This window comes from Platichthys flesus, chromosome 6 (genome assembly GCF_949316205.1).
Source record: "Platichthys flesus chromosome 6, fPlaFle2.1, whole genome shotgun sequence".
Lineage (NCBI taxonomy): Eukaryota > Metazoa > Chordata > Actinopteri > Pleuronectiformes > Pleuronectidae > Platichthys > Platichthys flesus.
The window spans coordinates 10,573,067-10,594,526 of NC_084950.1; the positions used below are offsets into that span (position 1 = coordinate 10,573,067).

The 21,460-nt window shown below is 41.3% G+C and overlaps 1 protein-coding gene across 3 annotated transcripts in view; it reads right to left on the reverse strand.

The window, feature by feature from the left end:
- Nucleotides 1-3,318: 3,318 nt before the first annotated feature.
- Nucleotides 3,319-21,460, reverse strand: part of banp (BTG3 associated nuclear protein) — a 31,424-nt gene continuing 13,282 nt past the window's right edge. For all 3 annotated transcript variants that reach the window (XM_062390369.1, XM_062390370.1, XM_062390371.1), the window contains 2 exons: nucleotides 8,043-8,183; nucleotides 3,319-4,307 (listed from right to left, as the gene is read on the reverse strand). In XM_062390369.1, the coding sequence (XP_062246353.1) occupies nucleotides 4,191-4,307; nucleotides 8,043-8,183 (258 nt within the window). In that variant the 3' untranslated portion in view covers nucleotides 3,319-4,190. The remainder of the gene's footprint in view (nucleotides 4,308-8,042; nucleotides 8,184-21,460) is intronic.

Genomic DNA, 21,460 nt, shown 5'->3' on the forward strand with positions numbered 1-21,460 from the left:
GGAAACACAATCGTAGATCTCATCAATTTGAAATGAGGAAACACCAAAGGCAGGTATGGAGTTAAATCATAAAGATGAATCAAAATACAAAAAGAGTGAGAAGCGTTGAGATGAAATATAACAAAGCGGAGATATCATTTTGATGGTTTCGCTTTTCTATTTAAAGTCACCATATGAATGATGATACGGGTCATTCATATCGAAAAGTAACTTTGTATTTAAGTTTTAATATATTCTCATATCCCTGACATGCACCTGCTTCATACTAATGATACAGACCATTGTTTACATGTGAGCCACGGTGAGCTACATGTTGACTGACTGGGTTTGACCAGCTATGATTTAACATGAACACATGATATAAGCATATGGAGAGAGCAGCAGGGGAGCACCACACAGCGTCTCGTTACGCCCTCACGTCATCACGTCACGTGCGTCTCAGCTGATCAACAAGCGACGTGCAATAATAATAATAACAAAACACGTGAAAAATAAACTTACCTTCGGTGTAAAAAATTAGTAGAATTCATCTGAAGGTCCGATATCTGTGAACAGTTTGTTTTTTGGACAAACTTGTGGATCAGGAAGCATTTAAAAACCAGTGTGAGTGGATGAGGGAGAACCTACTCCTCCTCCTCCTCTCTCTCTCTCTCTCTCTAACATCTGGTCCCTGAAGTGACGAAGAACCTCCTCCTCCTCCTCCTGCATCCTCCACTCTCACATGCTGCTGCTTTTCATGAGGATTCCCATCTGTATCTCTGAGGTTCCCGCAAACATCAACTCTATAAAATGAGACTGAGCTTCTTTACATCCACCGCCGACCCGACCCGACCCGACCCGACCACGGCTGTTTCCACATCATGTCAACACCAGCATGCAACTGCTGTGCCCGCCGGTGATTGGTTAATGAAGCAAACAGCCAACCAATGAACAGGGAAACTTACAAGCTGCAATTATGAAGTGTATTTGATATCTTAATGTGGGATTATGATTTTCATTATATGCTTTTATTTGCTTCCTCTGTTTAAGTGTCTTTCAGCGTTGTTCGGACCACATTGTTTAATAGATATGAATAGATCCACATTATAATTATTATTATTAATAATATATTGTTAATAATAAAATCATGTATGCATATATATTTATATAACATGGAAAATACACTTCTAAAATAGGGCTAATTGTGCAAATTGCAAAAGTATAACAAAGCATTTAATTTGAATTAAGCAATTGTATAACATTTAACCAACATTATATTTTAGTTTTAAACTAAGTGAATTAAAGGTAAGTGCAACAATTTGTGATAACCAGTGTAGTGAGCAAGAACAATTATCAACTATATATATATACTTATATATATATATGTCCATCTTGATAACAGTTTTGTTCATATCATATCTAGATTTATTTTACTGTCCTGTACTGACAAACAGAAAAATCATACACAGATGTAGAAGGCAGATCTATTTTTTTTATGCATCAAAAAAGTACACCGAATTCCCTTTAATCGTAGGAAAGAGTTCAACAGTTCAACACACCAAAAAGCCAATGATTAAAACAAAGCTTTTGAGCAGCTCATTATCTTGACCCAGGCAACACTTAATCTACTGACTTCAACATCCCAAAAAGTGACATTCAGCAGTCCATGCTGTTTTATGATGCACGTAACAGTTGCTATAAGGTCCAAGACATGCTGTCTGTACGTGTTGCTGCTAAAAACAGCAGCACTTATAGAATCCCCATATGTGTATCAAGCTGAACATTCTGTGCTCACATGTAACAGGAAACCAAGTCATATGTCATAAGGCAAAGTTTGCGTGCTTTGCTTGTGTTCCTTGGGAATGTTCAGCCAAAAAAGTATATTCTGTAAACTGTGACCGTACAGCTCTGCTGTAATCTGCACACAAGCTGTGGTGGTATGTGTCTCCCAAATATGAACAGTTACTGATTTATCATCCTGGATGAACATTTTATTTGGATAGTTCTGCTTAAACTAATAATTAAATTCATCTTTACATGTCCTAAGATAACTCCTCCAATCTTGTTAAAAGTTTGAGCGGGGGGGTTGGTGTCTGTAACCAGAGACCCGAGTCGAACATGTATCTGAGGTTGGTACTTGCACGTTGAAGCAGATGCCAATGGAGCTGCAGGAGAACGCTGAGCCGCTGAGAGAGGCAGCCACAGATACAGCGCCTGTCCATCACTCCACTCCCTCTGCCCGAACATGCATTCTGCTTCCAAACTATCTCATTGCTCCAGCTATCATTCATTTCTGTTTTCAGCAGGTTATCTCAGAGGCAGTCTGTCGCAATGGTAACCACTCCAGCCCCTGGATTGAGCCCAGGGTTGTAAAAAGTGAAGAGCAAAAAGACAGGTAATGTCTGTTTCCTTTCAAGTCCAAGGTTTAATGGAGCAGTCACTTGGGGCAAGAGGGGGGGGGTCGAAGACAGTCGTCCAAGCCAACATTTGAACTTGGATACATCAAGATTATTTCAAAGCGAAGGACCCACTTGTCTATCCCATGTAATCTTAGCCCGGCTTAAAGAATTCTAAAGGGGAGTAAATGGACTTTAACACGGCCTCCAAAGGGGAGAGAGAAAAACAGAGTAAGAGAGGAAAACGTCGGAGAGGCAGAGAGGGGAATGGACAAGGCAGTTTAAAGTGGGGTCAGAGACAGCAACATCAGACTGAAGGGAAACAAGGGGAGGCAGCCAAGACCGTGGATGTTGTTTTATCAAGTTCATTGTGTTGCCTGGTTCTTTCCACAACTCCAAAATACACCATTACATCACAGTGAGCATGGGAAACTTCCCCAAACCAGTACAGAGCCTCCGAGTGTCTCGCTTATCTCTTCTCTCGATGGCTGCAAAAAATATTATTCATCATTAGAGGAGCATCGCTCCAGCACAACCCGACAATACATTCTCTGTTTCTGCTGTCAGATAAAAATAACCACACAACGGACACAGTGTGGAGATTAAAAGTGATTTCAGCTCAGAAACCGTTAGACTGTGGACGACATATTAATATCAGTCTTATGGCAAAAATCTTTAAGCTTATTATTGCTGTCTATTTTGTGAAGATCGCTGACAGTACAGTAGCCCAATCTTATGGTTGTTGAAGTTAACATGATACATATTTAATAGCTCAACATGAAACTAGACCTCAAAACCAAAGTATTATATCATGCTTTCCTCAATTGTTTATTTGTGGCAGATGAAAGCAAAGTCATGTCTCGGAAAACTTTGAAGACACTTTGATGACCAGGGCCGATTGAAAGAAAGAGAAAATAGAGGAAGAAACCAAAATAAAAGGCACTTTTATGGCAACCACAAACATGTTTTATTCACTTGAATGTATCTTTCACAGAGACTGGGGGAAATAAACAACTTCAAGGATTTCTTGGTATTCTACAAGTGACTTGTACTGTCTACCACTGGCACCATCTCTTCCATGTCATGGTGTTCTACCTCTGAAATTAAAGCTCCCAGAGAATTACGGCACATCATGATTAGATAAATCAAAGAAAGCTGTGGGGCTACAGTAATATGAAAACAAGCTGAACAAAGTAAAGGAAGGAAACGCTCACAGCTGGGAGACGCAGTGTGGGCTAATGCATGGAGAGTGACAGGAAACCCAGTGAAACACAACTAAGAGTAGCTGTCCTCAGCTGAATCTGCTTTCCACTGCAGCCCACTGTGACGACGAAAAGGAAAAAAGCACAGTACTGGTTGCTTGAGTCGGGAATCAGACAAATTAGCTGTAAACAAGTGTGTGCTGATGAAGTGGCAGGTCGATGGTTTGCATACTGCAGCATCCTCCCTGGATCGACAGTAATCCCACTGTGTATGCTGCGTTGGCCTCGTTTGTCTGGTGATGAAAACACTAGAAAGAGCACGGTGGATTTTTGGAGCAGCGTGTTCTCTTCGAGTTCTCAGTGAACATTGTCACACTATGACATCGAGTTGGTAGAGAAGTGAGTAGATTGCAGGGTGAGACCAAAAAAAAACAACTGAAAAAGATGCATCTTCCCTCGGTTTCCTCAGCGACCTTCAGTGTTTATAAAAGTTTTTCTAACTTGACTGCTCCTCAGACTATATGGATTTGTTGACTCCCGATCTTCCACTCGGCCTCGCCGGGCCTTGCTGCAGGGCGGAGTTTTGGGCTGCGTTGACCCAGACGTTGGGATCTCAGGTGGCAACAGAGCTGACGATCTCCACCACCTCGCCACTCTCGCCCTTGATGGCCCCCTGGATGGCCTCCTTCACCTCCATGTCCGCCGACAGGGCTGGAGTCAGCTCAGCGGCCTGGGCCACATAAAAAGAGAGGAGAGGGAAATCAATGAGAAAACGACTAATTATGTGGCATCCTGCTTGAGCTAATTGGGTGCAACCTTGAAAATAAAAAACCTGAAACGTAAAAGGAAATGTATTTCCTGTGAACTAACAGATGGAGTTACTAGTTACTACGGCTCCTTGCTCGGTGTCATTGTGGGAGACAGAGGAATGACGAGAAGGAGATCAGAGAGGAGATAAAGGAGGGAGATGAAAAGAGGACGGCGGTGAGAGGAATGAGAAAAGTAGCAGAGTTGACAGGAGATGAGCTTTTTGTACGTTAATGCCCGTTGACTGCGTCTGAGCTCGGTGTCAGACAGAGCTCGGTATTGTGCCGGTAAAAAGCTCTTAAAGGATGAGAGGTTCATGACTCAGCCCTGGATGATGACCATGAAGAGTGACTCACTCCTTCCTGAAACGCACGCCAAAGGTTCCCTCAAACACACCTGCAGCATTTAATCCTCCCTCCAGTCCAGCATGTTGTCACTAGACAACAGCCCTGACTGGAGCCCAGCTGCACCACGGCAGCACACACCATGAAACAACAGGCCCACACTGTAAACACTGGGGGTGCAGGCGCTCATTCACAGATTTTTTTTTCAAGGAGCTTTTCGACATGTTTACCTGTCACAACATGGGCCTTGCTCTCTGTTTGAAAGTACTGAAAGATAATGGACCCATTGCTTTGAATGGTGTTATCACAGAGCTGCTCTGGGATTTTTCAAAGGCCTGTTTTTTAAACCTGCCGCTCTCAGATCTCTGGCCCCGACTTTGGACTTGAGATGGAGATAAATCACTTTGAGTCCACATTCAGCCACATATTTTAACCATCTTGCAGAAATGCCCCGTGGAAATATCAGTGTGTATATTCCCCTACCTCATCTCGTTTGTGTAATGGAAACTATTACATAAAGGGGGGATGCAGAGATAAATAAATACAAAAGCTTAAGTAATTTTTCAAGAACTTGTAAGAACGGTTCCATGTGCCTGGAAACAGATGTGAGAAATTCCCTCGATTTAACACTTTTGAGAAACGGGGGGGGGAAAAGAACAGCGCTGACCTTGTTCTGAACTTTGAGCAGCAAGTCGGCTATGCTTACACGCTGGATCGTCAAGACCCAACTGTGACAATAAGCCACCCAATCAGGCCGAGCACGTTTGTTCCCCCGCGGCCACTTGACTCTAATTCTTTACAAAGCATTTTAACTGAAAAGTTACACTTTTAAATAAGCGTCCAAATTGGTCTGCGCTGTTCTTTATCTAATGAGTTCCTTTCGTTGTAACATATTATTCACCTTGGCCGAGGAGGTTTGTTTTCATCTGCGTTTGTTTATTTGTTTGTTAAAAGTATTACGCAAAAAATTACTCACTGATTTCCAGGAAATCTTCTGGAGGGGTGGGGCAGGAGCAAAGGAAGAACCCTTTAAAGTTTTGATGGCTCCAGATAAACGGGCGGACCCCAGATTTTTCTCCACTTTCTTTTAAATGGTGAGAGAGGGTGTTAACCTCGGTGGAAGTAAATACTCCCCGAGCACCCCTATAGCCTGTTATGTTATTTGTTTATTGTCTGGATAGATCAATGCAGCCTCTTACTTTAAGGTATGCTGAGAAAAAAAGATTCATCAACATGTGTGATGAAAACCTTCAATAGGACGTTTAAATATTGTTTGATCATTGGACGCCACATTGCTAACAGGCGGTTTCATTCTGTCCCTGACGACAACCCAGTGCCCTCAATGAACCCGGAGTCCATTGAGCAGAAAGCTGATGACTGATCAGACCTCTGTCAACTTTGTTGATTTTTGTCCAGATCTGTGTACAGTCCAACCCTGGAAAAATTTGACTTAAAAAAAATAATTCTAACAAATCAGTAGAGTAAACAAACAGTTTGATTGCTTACTGCACCGAGAAACATTGGGCACAGATTAAAATACAGTGCATGGGGTGGCAATAGCTGTGCATGCTCATGAATGCACAAACAAATAGTGTTTCAGGGTCTATCAGTATTGTGTATGATCTACACCCAAAACATTTAATTAACATAGTTAGCTTTAACCACCTTCACTCTCAACGGGGAAAGGAACCAATTACCAAGACAACTACAGACAACAAACGGACAACACACGGACAATGACTCTTACTGAGAAGACAAAGTCTCTGCAGGGGAATGCCAAAGCCTGATGAGGCCGGTCAGCACATTTGCTCTCCGCATGTTTTGCAGGGAGGTGAATATAATCAATTACACTACACTCGTCTGCGAGGAGATAATATCAGGAAATGACTGGTATTTAACACCGAACTACATCCTCTGAAGTTCTCTTTGTTTATACTATAATAACACAACAAAGACCCGACTCACATCCGGTCCAGGCACTTTGTTTTAGCATGTGACTTGAGGGAAAGAAGCTGCAAAGAGAAAATAATATTCGACATGTTGGAGTAGAACAAAGCGGAGAGAACAATGGAAAAGTGCTGTTCTTAAATATTCCTTGCAGAGTTTAAGTGACCACTTCAAAGAACGCTGTGCCATGTGCACCATCCTGATTCCACATGTGGCTGTTGCTCAACACACTCAATGATCCAGGGATTTGAGGCAAATCTACTAATTACAACTCGTCTCCTTTTACAGTGTTAAATTACTGTTTGTCAAGCCACCTGTCATGACTGAAAGATAAGTGCTTTTTATTTAACCTGAAAAATGACAACAGCAGAAAAACAGACTCAATGTACCTGTAAGTTGTTTGGCTAAATTGCTCAAATTGCACTCATATTTCTATTTGAATTAACGTAATTAAGAATGAATTATTTCAGGATATATTCAGCCTCATTATGAAGCTATTCAAACAATTATAGTACAAAAAGAAGGGAAGCAGCAAACTCTTTGGCTCATAGTCAGCCCTTTCATTCTTGAAAAAAAAAAAAAAAAAGAATGATTACACAAATTAAAATTAATTGAGTCCTAAAATTTAAGTACGTACAGAAATGGTGGGTTTTGTATATAAATGAAATTGCTATCGGCCATTGTTTAAAGTGTTTTTGTCATCTAAAAAGAACATGCAATTTTCATTTGTGACATATTTTAGATCTAAATCAGTTTTGGGGGAGCTTAACACAAGCACAATGAACCATTGTTCCAATTGGACGGCTGTGCAGTGTTGAAAAACAAGGGGCTGGCTGAGGAGGTGACTCGCCGTCAACGTGTTTCAGCACTTGGATGAGCATGACATTTTCTAGATGTTGAAAACACAACATCCAGCTCATTAAATACGTTTCAAAAGTACAAAGCTGTGTTCTTCACTTTGGGCGATAACTATAAGCTTCAAGAAACATATCAAGAAATATTCCCTCACTGAGCTGAGATGTTAGTTTCTCCTGCCGCCACTGGCAGAGAGGCAGACACCTGATGTATAGTTTTGCCAAGTTTAATAAAAATGTTTGGGACGACGACATTTTGAATCAGCTGCAAAGGTAATTGTGTGGCTCTGACTGGCATCTCCTCCAGAAACAGCTGATGAGGCTCATTAGTATTTGCTCCACTTCAAATACCAGGCTCACTAAAAAAAAAGCAGTTTCCCAGGAATTAAGCTGAATGTGGATTGGTCAAAAACAGATTAGTATGCTTTCTATCAAAGTAATTGCAGCTGCATACCCCCGCACATTGTACTCCAGCACATTGTATTGTATTTATTTTGTGTGTATGTATGTTACCTGTACTGCAGCCGTGTGATCTGTGACAGGGGCCAGTTGGACATACTGCACTTGGATGTCAGGCGGGAGAGAGGAGCCCTCTACAGCTGTGGCCCCTCCATCAGCGGAGGCCACCGCTATCAGCTGAGCTCCACGCAGCACCTACGGCAGACGGGAAGGGAAGGGAAGAGGACAGAGGAAAGGTGGTTAGCATCACTGGCATTTTCTGTCCATTTTCAACTTCATCAGTCAATTAATCTTTAGTTCTTTTTCAAATCGCCTCCATCATCAGATCCATTCAGTCCTGCAATGATCTATAGCCCACAACATTGGAAAGAAAACCAAATAAACACAAACTGCACAAGGCCTCATTTGTCTGCTATCTGGTATATTCATGTTCTTTTATTGTTTACAGATATTTATGTGCACAAGCATGGTGTTCTACACACACATGCAGCTTTGTGGGGAGGCAAGAGTCATGTGTTGGTATCAGACTGATGCAAATAAACATTTCAGCTGTGCTGTTTTCACTCTTTCACGACCCACCGTCTCTTTATATATTGACTTGGAGAGGAAAGTTATGGTCCGTTCATTTCAATTATATTTTAGAAGTTTTGCTTTCCTGGATTGCATAACTTGATATTCTAGTTAGGTGGTTTTTATTTGCTCTCATTTCATTATCTAGACCAAACTGGCAGAGACTGGCTTGTGAGCCATCGCAGGGGGATTGTAATCTCCCACAGTGTTGAAATTCCGCCAGGAGACATTGGAGCTGTGTGGATTCGATGCACTAATTACAGAGCGGTAAAGAGCAACTGGATTGTTGAAGAGTAATCCTACAGTTCGTCGAGCCTGTTCCTATGCGTAGCTCGTAACCACAAACTCACACAGGACTTGCATGTATATGCACTTGTGCGAGGTCACAAACAAAAACACATGCACACGCTCTGGGATTAGCAGAGTATGTTGTTAATTTGGTTTGCACAACTCCCATGTGACAACAGACACACAAATTAACATAGAATCATCCTGTCAACAAAAACACATAGTAAGACGGATGGAGGAAAACATTTCCTCGGCTTTGTTTGTACTCATTCATTTTTAATCAGACCAGGGTCGCAGACCACACGACTTGTCTCCAGTTTGGCCCACAGCTCTCCAGCAGAACATTTCTCAGAGGGTGGGGATTAAATGGTTTGAAATAAACGGTATTCCCACATGAACAGACAGCATGTTCTCATTTTGAGTTTTTTTTCTTCTTCAATCTCATGGCCTTGAAATGAACACAGGCCCCTTTAGTGTCTCTTGCCTGGCAGTATCCATTTGTATGTTGTCTTTCTGGGCTTTTTCTCCGATGTTATGCGAGGTCTCTGTCTCAAGCTAAATCTTCCTCCAGCTGCACTGGGTGCTGGGACTGGCTGAGACATGCTGAACTGACATTAAACATTGTAAGGAGAATATGCGAGGCCTGCAGAAAAACACAAACCTCACAAACCTCAATTACAGATGGATGTTTGTTGCCCCCTAACCCCAGAGTCCAACACTGCCTCCCAAACCCTGAGTTCGACCTTTGCTTTGAAGTTGTGATTGAAGTGCCCAGAAGCTTCAGTTACCCACCCCCCTGGTATCCGCCAGCTTGCCTCTTCATTGCACAGACTTTGCCAGTTTCACCACAAAATGTGCCGCCTCATCACCACAATGTGCCAGGCTCGGCAGGCCCTTATGGAAGTTATTAGCCTAAGAAGTCTGACTCACCCAATCAGGCAACCAGGACACTTCACAGACTTGGATTGAGGGCGAACGAGTTTGACTCCAAATATAGCAGAAGACTCAACAGTTGAGCTGGTTTAAATGAATCATTGTTTGATGACCCTTTAGACATTCTTGATTTAATTACAGAAGAAGCCTGGAAGAGTTGGGTTGGTGTAAACATACAATGAAAAGAAATATGTGTCATTGCTTTCTTGGAGAGAATTAGAACCAAAGATCGATACCACTCCTGTGCACTAAATATGAAGTTGGAGACAACAGCCAGTTAGCTTAGCTTAGCAGAAAAACAATAAAGGTGGGGCAACTAGTATCGCTCTCTTCAAATGTAAAACACAATATTATTACTATAGAAATCTCATTACAAATGACCTTTGGACATAACCAAGCCACCTGTCCCAATTGCTGCCAGAGTTTATCGGTGTCCCAATTCAGGGGCCACCTTTTTCGGTTGGCTGCATAGACCATGAAGGCCAAACATGTTAAAGCCCTTTGCCCTTTTGAAACTTACATTTAGCATTTGACGTTTGTGTTTCGCCATTGGCCGCCGTCATTTACTCACAAGCTCAAGGAAACCTAGGAGGGTTTGCTATAGAAGGATCCACCCATTAGATCCTTCATTGCTCGGGAACATCTGAAGGAGTGTTTACAAATGAAGTCGAATTACGTTGTTGTGATGCAATCGGTCTTCCAATGCAGCCTCTGAAGGATGTATCCCCTGAATTGGCATACAGCTTTTATGCCAAGATAAGCTTACAAGCTACTGCTAGCATTATTTCCAAACTGTCTTACTTTTCCTCTAAGGCTAGTAAACAGAAAATGGTTAAGTGGGCATTGGTCCACACAGACTTAATCTATCCCAAAGGTACGGAGTCATTTTATTGAGTACAGTGAGAAACTTAACACAAAACCAGCTGCTTCTTCATAGCTGACATCCATAGAGAAGCATCGTTATCTTCACATTTCATCAGACCATCATTACATATTAAACTCCAAACACGGTTTCTGCCAAGTGCTCGTCTCTCTGCAGTCGTGTGAGTGTATACGTGTGAGAGAGTGTAAGCTCAATCATGATGAGGAGTCTATACTGTCCAACTAATGTATCTAAATGTGCAATTAGCAACGTCCAAATTATGCTATGGTTGACACTTGAGATATTGCAAACACTTGTCTCGCTCAATTAGATCCTCAACCTCCATTTGAGAGCAGTTTGCATTCTCAGCTGTGAGGAGTGGCACACAGAGGCTCACTAAAGCATTAACAGAGTTGGAACAGTGTGTGAGATCTTGGCAGCGATTACACAGGAACTTCTCGGGGCCTACATCCTGTCCCAGGACTTGCTCGGTCAGAACAACTCGTCTCTACTGCTCGGATGAAATATTGTCTTGCTTGGCTTAAGTGTCAGTCGAAAACAATCGAAGACAAAGAAAACCTATGCTCAAAAAAAATGTACACCTATTTCACAGAAACCGCCCTGAAAGTGGACCCACAGTGTAGTGAAAGTGTAGTGAGAGTGTACCTCGATGATAAATTACTAATTTGTTGTTTATGATTACCTTGAGGTTGGAAAATCGTATAAAACACTGTCGACCACTATTAAGTGATTCTGTGAGTTCTGATGATAATTATCTCTCATTCAGCTGGTAGGAGATCATCATTAAGATGGTTGGCTATGATGCAAAAAACTAAAGTAATTGCTAAACTGTATAAAGGGAAGGTGTTGTGAGGTAGAAAACAAGTCTAAAATTGTAAGTAGAAAAGAACTTATTGTACAGCGAGGTGAGAAATATTTGACGGGGCTGCCTTGGAGCGGAGAAGTCCCCTAACAATGGGAAAACTTTACAGCCTTGCTTTGATTGCCTTACTGCGTCAGTGTGCAGCAAGGAGCAGTGCTGACTCACTTATAATGCAGCTCAATATATTAGATTTGATGTTGGTGAGCTCAATCTGTCAGAAACAGGGATCATCAGCAGATCTTAAGTGCATTGGTTACTGTTGACCTCAACGTTTAAGGGATTGGGTCCCTTAAATAACAGCGCTGGATGCTGGACAGCTCCCAGGCTGGAGGGCCAAGGAGCGCAGCAGACGAGCGGCATATGACACTGCAGCACAGTAATGGATTGAGGCGCACAATCAAGAACATCTTCCATTTTCTGCAGGCTGTGCAAGCTGCTGTGGCCTTAGGAGAAAAATATTTTGCTGATGCTGTAATGTTTTCAGTAATTGATTCAGGACACAATAAAAAATATAGCCATGGGAGAGGAATGACACAAAAAGTGAACAGCAACAGCCGCTTAATCTAAAAAGAGGATTTTAAGAATGAATGATAATAACCAACTGCATAAACAAGAATTTCTAACCCTGTCATCATCTCTGGTTGTCCAGAGGATTTTAAAATGGACGTTTTACCATTTTCTTCACATGAAAATAGTTAAACATGAATAATGAAGGCTTTAAGAAAATTTGATTTGTTTGGAAATTCAACAAAGGATCTAAATTCCCATCTTTATCCATCTTGACTGTGTCAGAGTAGGGCACCAATTTGAAGGGGAAAAGGAGAGAGAAAAAAAATCCTGCTTCCACAATTCACATTCTTGATTAAGGCTGGCATCGATTCCCAAACTCTCCGGAGGTCTCACTTAGAGTCAGCTGTGAATCGGAAGATGTTATGAGTCACCAGCTGAGAGTGCATGTGTGTTTGTGTCTGAGTATGCTTTAAAAGGTTGGGTGGATGGGTGAGTAGATAATGAGTGAATTTTCACATTTGGATGAACTTTTCCTTAAGGCCTCAAATCAAAGAACGCTGGAATCTCTCATAATGCAAGATCCTATTTTTGGAAGAAACAGAAATACATAGAACATAAAATTTAAGGTTTTGCTGTGCTTAAGAGAGCGACACAAATCTGTTTTCCATCACTCTCAGTGGAGCTCCTCCTCTTCCTTCAGACCCGAAAGAATAATAAAAACAAACCAAAACAGGGAAATGAAAAAAAGAAACATTTGGACTTTGGAGTGGCTGGAACTTCCTCTCAGCTTCACAGCCGTCAACAACATCTGCGACTGCCAGGCCTGGACAGATGTCCGAGCAGAAACAATAGCTCTGGGTTAAAAGTTGGGGTGGGAGGGGAGTGGAGGAGGGCGGAGGACTAATGGCTGGCTGCGACTTTGCTGTAAAGATGCCTGACCCAGCAGTGCTCTCCTAACTGCTTGGTCTGCTTTGGTGCAGACTAGGAAGGCGAACACACTCACCTTAAAGACGTCTCACTGCCGTCATTACTTCTCTAAGTTACATTTCCTACTATTTCACCTCTGAGGAGTATTCTGAATTCAGCTGTGCCTCAGCTTTATTATTCACAAAACGATTGAATAGACAACAGACGAGTTGTGCTACAAATCAAAACATAGAAGTATCCTTCTTTGCTCCTCTGTGATTTGTGAATTCCCTGACTTGTTTTATGTTACACATTAAGGCATTTCACAAGTGATATTATGATACATTACTAATATGTGTAGACATTCATCTTTGAAATACACACTTGTTATAAATAGTATGTCTTGCAAGACCGCTGACCTAATATGGCCTACAGCTTCCTGTTTCCACTCACACAGCGACACCACCTCGACACTAGAGGTTGACACCTGTATCGAATAAAACCCTCCCTTTATGACAAAACCTTAACTGACTTCTGACCCAGAACTGGCAAATCCAAATAGGGTTGATTGCAAAAAGAGCAAATAAAAGTTGGGCCCTTTGAAAATTATAAGAATAATCCAAACTTGACTATGCGATGAAAGCATTTTAAAATAGTCTATAAATGTTCAAATTTAAGATGATGATCATGTTTACAATTATCCTGCAGGAGCCAGAGGAGATGATACATAATTGTTGTAAACGTCAAACTAACGAAGTATCACAGTGCACAAAATACCCACGTCTTAATCTAGCTATGAATCAGAATCTACAAGACATTTCTTAAATCAAATGTAATTTTCTTGACAAAACATCTCATTCTGTTTTCAATTTCTGCTACGAGACATTAAATATGAAAAAAACAAATTAAAAAGCATTGGAAGCGACATAAATTAAAGGAAAAACCAACATAAAGTGTCTCAGTAAGGTGTTGGGCCACTCTGTACTGCCAGAACAACTTCAGCACACCTCGCCAGTGACTACAACTCTCTAGATGTGCTCTGGAAGGATGGACCATCATCTTCCAAAACATATCCTCATTATGGTGTTTTATTGATGGCGGGGATGGAGAATAATGTTCAACACGTCAGTCTAACATCTCTCATGGGATGTTCAGTTGGGTTGAGATCTGGTGACTGTGGTTGCAGCATATGATTCACATCATTTTCATACTCAGCAAACTCAGTGAACCTTCAAATCGATCACATATCATCTAATCTGCCAAATGCATTCACTGCTGCTTCACCTGTTCATTTGCCAGCATTGGTAAAAGAGAGAAAACAAAATGTTCTGATGACTATCAAGCAACATCCATCTTAGCATCTGCCTTGTCCTTTCTCTGGATCATTATTCGTTTAATGGTCACATGCATCTTAGTTCAGGAGAGTGGGTGGTCTGAAGACATCATAATAATTTTTTACTAGTTGCGTTGGTAAATTTTACAAAACACCATTTGGTTGCAGTGTAACTCGTGGAAGTTGTTTGCTATCTTTCTCATTCCTACAAGTTTTATTGTTCCCCCACTGCTAGTTGCGCTGCCTCTTTCCTCGACCACAAAACGTTGACTATACTCTGCAGGCCAAGGGTCATTTAAAAGACTGATGAGTGATCTAGTTGTGTTAATCAAGTTCTTCTATGCTTTTTATGATTATAACTTTTATGTGTGTTAAATACCTTGATCAAGATGTTTGCATAAATCGAGCCCCGCCTTAACCTGGTTTTAATCAGGCCAAGGTCTATGTCTATTCACTCATTATTGCTTGTACTGTCCCTGTTAGTATCCTGATGGAGTTCAAACTGATGGATGATGGAAGCACTGAAGGTCTGGGTCTGATAACTAGGCCTTTGCTGCGGGTGAGTCACACTGAAATGCATCTAAAACATCTGGTCCCTCTTACTCACTCAGACTGCGACCCTGGGCTCTGCCCACAAAGACAAAGAAGAACGCCACTGGGGGGGGTACCCTCCTCTGCACTGCTGCAGAAGGCTGAGCTAGAAACAGACACACACCCACACCTACAGTAAACTAAGGATTCCCCAATCTGCAGGTATTTATCTCCAAACCATGATGACAAAGGGACACAAAGCAGACCACTAGTCCTTTGAAACTGGATCCACCACTGGAACTCTATATCCTTGACTGCTTACATGCATTCCACATATAATAAACATTGGTCATAAAACATCTTATTTGTATCTTTTGGTGTCATTTTAACCCTCCCAAAGTTCTGTGAATCACAGGAATCTGCACAATACTTTTGCACAATTCTTGAGCGGAGAGAAGAGGACAACTGAGCGAGTCCGGCTGGAGGCCAGCAGATTGATTCCAGCGCGAATCACACCCTGATTGTGTGCGCTTCACTTTACATGTCATTCAAGCATCTGTTTTTCGAATAAAAAAAGCCAAATACAAGAGATACTGTTCTAGAACGCCAGATGTTTACCAATGCTTACTGACAGCAGGCATCAAAAGGAGGTGACGTCTCTGGCACAAGCACACACTGAAATAACTTCAACACATATAGTATAACATAACAAGTTCAGAGTTCAAAATGCCGAATTATGCATTCCTTCTTCATCTGTGCTTTCATTGTCTCATTTTCCCCATCTGACCATCTTCTTTCTTATTCTGCACAACATCAATTCATCTATATGTCCCTCTGCCTCTCCGCACCACGACTCCATCACACGTACAGCCTTTGCTTTTCCTGGTCCTGGACTGGTTGTGTGTTTACAGGTTCTAGCAGCACGGCCAGAGGGACCAGAGCCGAGCTGGACTCTGCTCCGTGACCCAGTTCCCACATTGAACATTAGCAATGCCGCTTGGGAGGGAGGATCCACCAGATGCACCGTAACATGTGCAGAGAGGAAGGGATGACAGCAATTCAGCCAGGGAGGGAGTGAGTTGAGGGAACTTGTTCATACTCGTGATGATCCCGTCTTAAGCCCCCTGATGGGCAGCATTTGGGTCCATCATCAGTTGATGGCAGTATGTGTAAATATGGTTTATAGACCTATGTGACTGACACAAGATTGATTTAAAACCATCTTTTGAAACAGTGGATTGGCAGCTCCTCTGTAAGTTGTATTCCCGTATTTACCACATCAACTCTCTTGTATGTTTTTATGTGGCACCTGGTGTCGTGCGTTTGTTTAGCGGAGTCGGTTTTTGTTCGATTTATGGCTGGACTGGTGTCGGTTTCCAATCATGAATGGGGCAAAACATCTATTCCAGACGGTCTCCCTTTTTGGCATTCCTCTCACCATGTTTTTTTCTTTCTCCCCTCCTTCTCCACCTCATCAGTCACTCCTTTCATCTTCCAATCCTCCATTTGGTCTGAATCAGGGCAGGGTAAGATCACAGCCCAGTGGGAGAAGGGCACTAGATAAGAGGCTACGACAGACAGCGAGGGCTGTAAAGTAGTTATTTAATAGTTTCATGGGTTTTCCTTCTCCTCTGTCTGCATGACAAGGTTTTTATAGGCCACCACCACAGAACTTTGCTCAGAATTTCTGCTGACACATGTGTTCTCCGATCAGGGCACAGAGCAGAACAAAAGTGGATACACAAACATCTGCCACCAGAAAATACACAAATTCAATGGGCACAGGAGGGGTTAGACAAAATAACATAAAGTAAATAGTTACATGTGTGTAGCACACTGTTCTAAGGCTGCAACAACTAACTATTTGTTTTAATTGATTCGTCTATCAATACATTTTTGGTTTAGTTGATTGGTCTAATGATTATTTATTTCAATTAATCTATCAATTATTTTTTGCTTTGCCTCTTCCTGAGGAAAAAAAGATACTAATTGAAAATCTGTGATTTAGGTTAACATGAAATCTGTTAATAATATTTTTTTTACTAATATTATTATCAATTGAAATAAAGAATCATGTTTTTGTTGTTCAAGAATAAGTCCTTTACATCTACAATGGAAGTGGATCCTCTGACCCAAGGTCGACCATATTGCCCAACCGTTTTTCACAGCAGCCCAGAATGGACTAACCAAACATGAGCTATAAACAGGGCATTTCACATTTCTCCATTACCTGATGTCACCTCATGATCTCCGTTTGCATGGGAGAGGAGGCTGAGGGACCTTCAGATATTTGCAATACACACATTTGCCACAAGCTGCCACCGACTCCTTCACACGGAATATTATAATGTTCCCCTGCTATAGATTCATGTCAACAATATAAACACACAAGTGTGGGTAATAATGCATTTAACATAAATCAACATGTTTATGTAAACAACGTAATCGATCATACAAAATGCGTCATTCTGGCCCTACACCGCTGTGCTCACTACATGCAGTAAATCTCCTGTGGCATCAAAGGGGATGATGGGGCGACAGATGACAGAAAGAGGGGTCAGTTTGCAGCCCTCTCAATATTTTAAAGCTCCCTGTCTCCTCAACAACAAAGACACCTCAATTTATTATCTCAGTAAAGCTGGACCCCGCCTCATAAACAGAAACAACTAGCCAGACTAGACTGGTGAAAACCAGCTAGGGGTAGACAGTGAAGTCTGTTGACAATTAAACAACAGTTTTGAAAAGGAGTCTCACAATATGTGATTTATTTGAAACAAACAAACAAAAAGATAAGTAATTAAAAGTTATATTACCCATGGCTATCCTCAGTGGAGGGGAAAAGAGCAGAGGGAATCACTAAACCGCCTCCAGAATATCTCCATACTGACAATCTGTGTCCAGTATGTTGCTTCTTGTGACATATCCGACATGACAGTCTCACACAAAGCTGGGATGTGATAGTACCAGACCACCTCAGGATTTGCATCTGATAATAACTTAAATGTGACAAATGTTACACAAAGTAAAAAAATAAGGATGTTCCAGACAAACAAGTTAAACATGTGCAACAACTAAAAGGGGAAAAACAAGAGTGCAAAAACATCTGCGTGAAGCTGTTAAACCTTACAGCCTGAGAGTGCCACAACTTTTCTTTATTCGTGTAGCGGATCTGAACACAGCCAAGGTTCAACCAGAGAGTGTAAACATCTGACAGTCTAATGTGACCTGGAGTGATTGGAGGCAGCAGGTGGCCTTTAAAAGACAGGTGTAGTCAGGGAAGACGAAAAGCAGTAAGTGTCAGATAGGGATGAGAAGATAACTGCCCCAGAGAAAAGCAAGGGGAGAGAGAGAGTCCTTTTGTGATGAATTGCGTGGGCTAGGCTTACACTAACATAGCCTCAGCAATATATTGCCAGATTACAAAAACATTGACATCATCGAAGCCTATTTGATCTAGGCCTCTGTGTAAACACACAAATTAAGACATGCATATAAGCACACATCAGATTTAAAAGTGATCTGTATTGTCTTTGTCTGAGGTCCTTCACAAATTGAGGTCCAAGATACACTACACCAATCAAGATAAATATGCAATATGTCATTTGTATGCAACCATATCTGGTCTGAGAAATTTATCTCATTCAATGAAACGCTATCACTGATGTCTTACTTGTTTGGGTCCTGTTGCTCTTCAGTGTCCATGTTCTTTCTGGGATTCAGCAGATTTAAGAGCTGACCTGGGATCCCCATGACCTCTGCTCATTGAGAATGTAAGAATAATGTGTACAACTGTGTCTGTGTGTGTGAAAGGCTCGACCCGCAACACCAGAGTTAAAAAATAAGTCACTGCATGTTAGTTTTGGCAGCGCACTTGTATCATTTTACAGACTTAATCAAAGTATGAGCGCAAAGAAAGGAAAAATAAAACAGCTTTTATTGGACTAAGCTCCCAGACACTGCCAAGGGAATTGAGGCTTTTGTGCTGTTTTCAGTTCTTGCATCCTGCAACGCTTTAGTGTCTATTTGCAAGTAAGAAATAACTATAAGGATTCCTCACTGCAGTTTCAAATAGTGCATGTTGTTATGTATGTTGTTTATGGTATAACATATATGCCATAGAACAGCCTAATCAGACAAAGCTGAAACTCTTTGTGTACTCTGTTAACTGAAGATGTCTGTTGTTGTGTAAAATCTAAACCAAACTTGGTCAAAACTTGTTCTAAGATCCAAGAGAGAGACGGAGGAATGCTGCTGTCAGGATTGACAAGTGGGTCATTTGAGGACACGGGCACACATGTGTGTGCATGAGTGTGTGAGAGGGAGAAGAAGCAGCACGAGGATGTGTACCTCAGTCACCCTAAAACACACACGGAGCCAACCAGCCAATAAAACAATATAAACAACAAAAGAAAACCCCCACATAAAGCACATCCATTCACACATCACATGTGAGCGTGCACACAGATAACCAATCGCGCCTTGAACCTATCAGTGAATTGGATGATTGGGATCTTAAATCGGACAATAAAATTAAGAAAAGAGCAGCCGAAAGCAGATGGTTGCAGTTGGTGGGTGGCTCGTAAATCCTGCTGCACCCCACACTTTGACATATGACGGTGCATAGAATGATTGCCTCCATTTTCAAATGTCGTTTTAGGGGTCCAGTAATTCCCTACAAAGCAATGTTATTTTCAACACTTTACGACTTAGTGCAGTGGAACAAAGTTCGGCAAAACTTGACTCAAAAACAAAATCGGTTGCTACTTAAATTACATTTTTAAGCATCTTCAGTCTCTTCACTGGCATAATATCACTGGAAAAATCTCCTCCGTCTTATTCCCACCTCAGTTTGTGCCAGAAATGTCTGAATTATGAGGAGGGCGGATGAGTGAGCCAACAAAGTGGCAAATACAAGTCAAAGTCTGAATCTAAAGCTACAGACTCTATTTTTGACTATTTTTACTACAAAACTTGGAAGTATGTATAAATGTGGTCTTCAAAACCCACTGGCCTGCATTGGTGGAGGCATCCGGTTTAAGCCGCTGGTGAGATGATGAAATGGGATCCAGTATGGCTGATTAAAAAAAAAATGTTTCCATGAGTCTGGAATGTTATCAGAGGCTAAAACACTGCAAACCGGTGCCGAACACTGACAGGGAGGATTTTACAGCTCCGGAAGGTTAACATAGCGCCAATTTTATCTTCTGTTGGGATGATCATAAGATAAACAACAGAATTACACCATTGATGTTAAAAGGTAATGTACCAGGAACGTGTGGTTTACATGGCACCAGGTGCAACATATTACAACCTGAATACATGAGGGGATTTATCATAGTGCTGTTGTTTGATAGAACAGTGTCTAAGTGGAAAAACCTTGAGTGAGATGATTAACGTACCACCGTTGTTTGAAAGCTTAATGCAAATGTTTGTAATGAGGTTTAGGTACTTTTGGGAGGGTTAAGCCAAATATATTGTCCTAACAAATGAAATTGATTAAGCAAACAATAATAATCTTTAGCAACGACCTCAACAGCAAAGGACAAAAACACTCTCATAGGCTGCTATATAGAAGCCTTTGTCGTAACAATGACACATCACATGACACACTAATGACAATTAGTTTAATCAGCAGATGTGTGATGAGTGCCATATTCTGAGCTTGTACAATGATGGTCACCAACAATTTCACAGCTGTCAGTTTATTATCACCTTTTGTATTTACATATAAAATGTATATAAAACAAAATAAAGTTTCTGGCACTATTTCTTAAATGAGTTTGGAACCTGTAAAAATTACATGCAACTGCAAATTGTGGATATATTGTGAACAAAATTTTTTTAGGCTCAAAATATGATTGACCTCTGTTTGACTCCTAATAGTCAGAGTTTAAGGACTTCCCTGACTAAAGCCTAAGTTTGAGACACATATTGCGCTGGAAGGACTCAATACACAGGTTTGTGTATGTGCTGCGAGGGCTGAGGCCATGAATGTTTCTATCTGGTATATCATTATTATATACAAGTGCCTGATGGAGTGTGGTGAAACACAAATACAGCAAATAACATAAGTAATCTGCCACTGAGAAATACTCATGACATGTGTTTGGATGCATCTGTCTCTTGTACATATTAATAACACTTCATTGAAACTGAATACTAAATCGTCTTTGCAGGAACAACATTATGGAATTCAGCTTGACAGTAAGCTTCGCATTAGTGCAGTGCAATAGTGGGTTCATGGTTTTGGGAAACAGGAAGTCAGGGCTGATTAAAAGTGATTAGTTTAGGCCAACTGGTACGAGTCCAACTGACCATATTATCATAACATCTGTCTCTTTATTTTGACTTTATACCCTCTGACTTTAGAAAACTGAAAACCCCATAACTATTAGACTTCAGACTTCCTGGCAGCTACATATTAGTATTACAGAGTAATTCTTTGAGATGATAACTGACGGATGCATTTGGGGAAAAGATTTTACAGATCCATGAGTGAAATTTAGATGATCAGTGAATCCTGAGGTCAAAAAGAAAATATCTCCAGTCAAATACCCAATTATTAGATTACTTACATGATTTTGTCTTCACTAAACAGTCATTTTACATAAAAATATTCCGTGCTCACACTCAGGGGTCACCTCCCCCCTCACAGT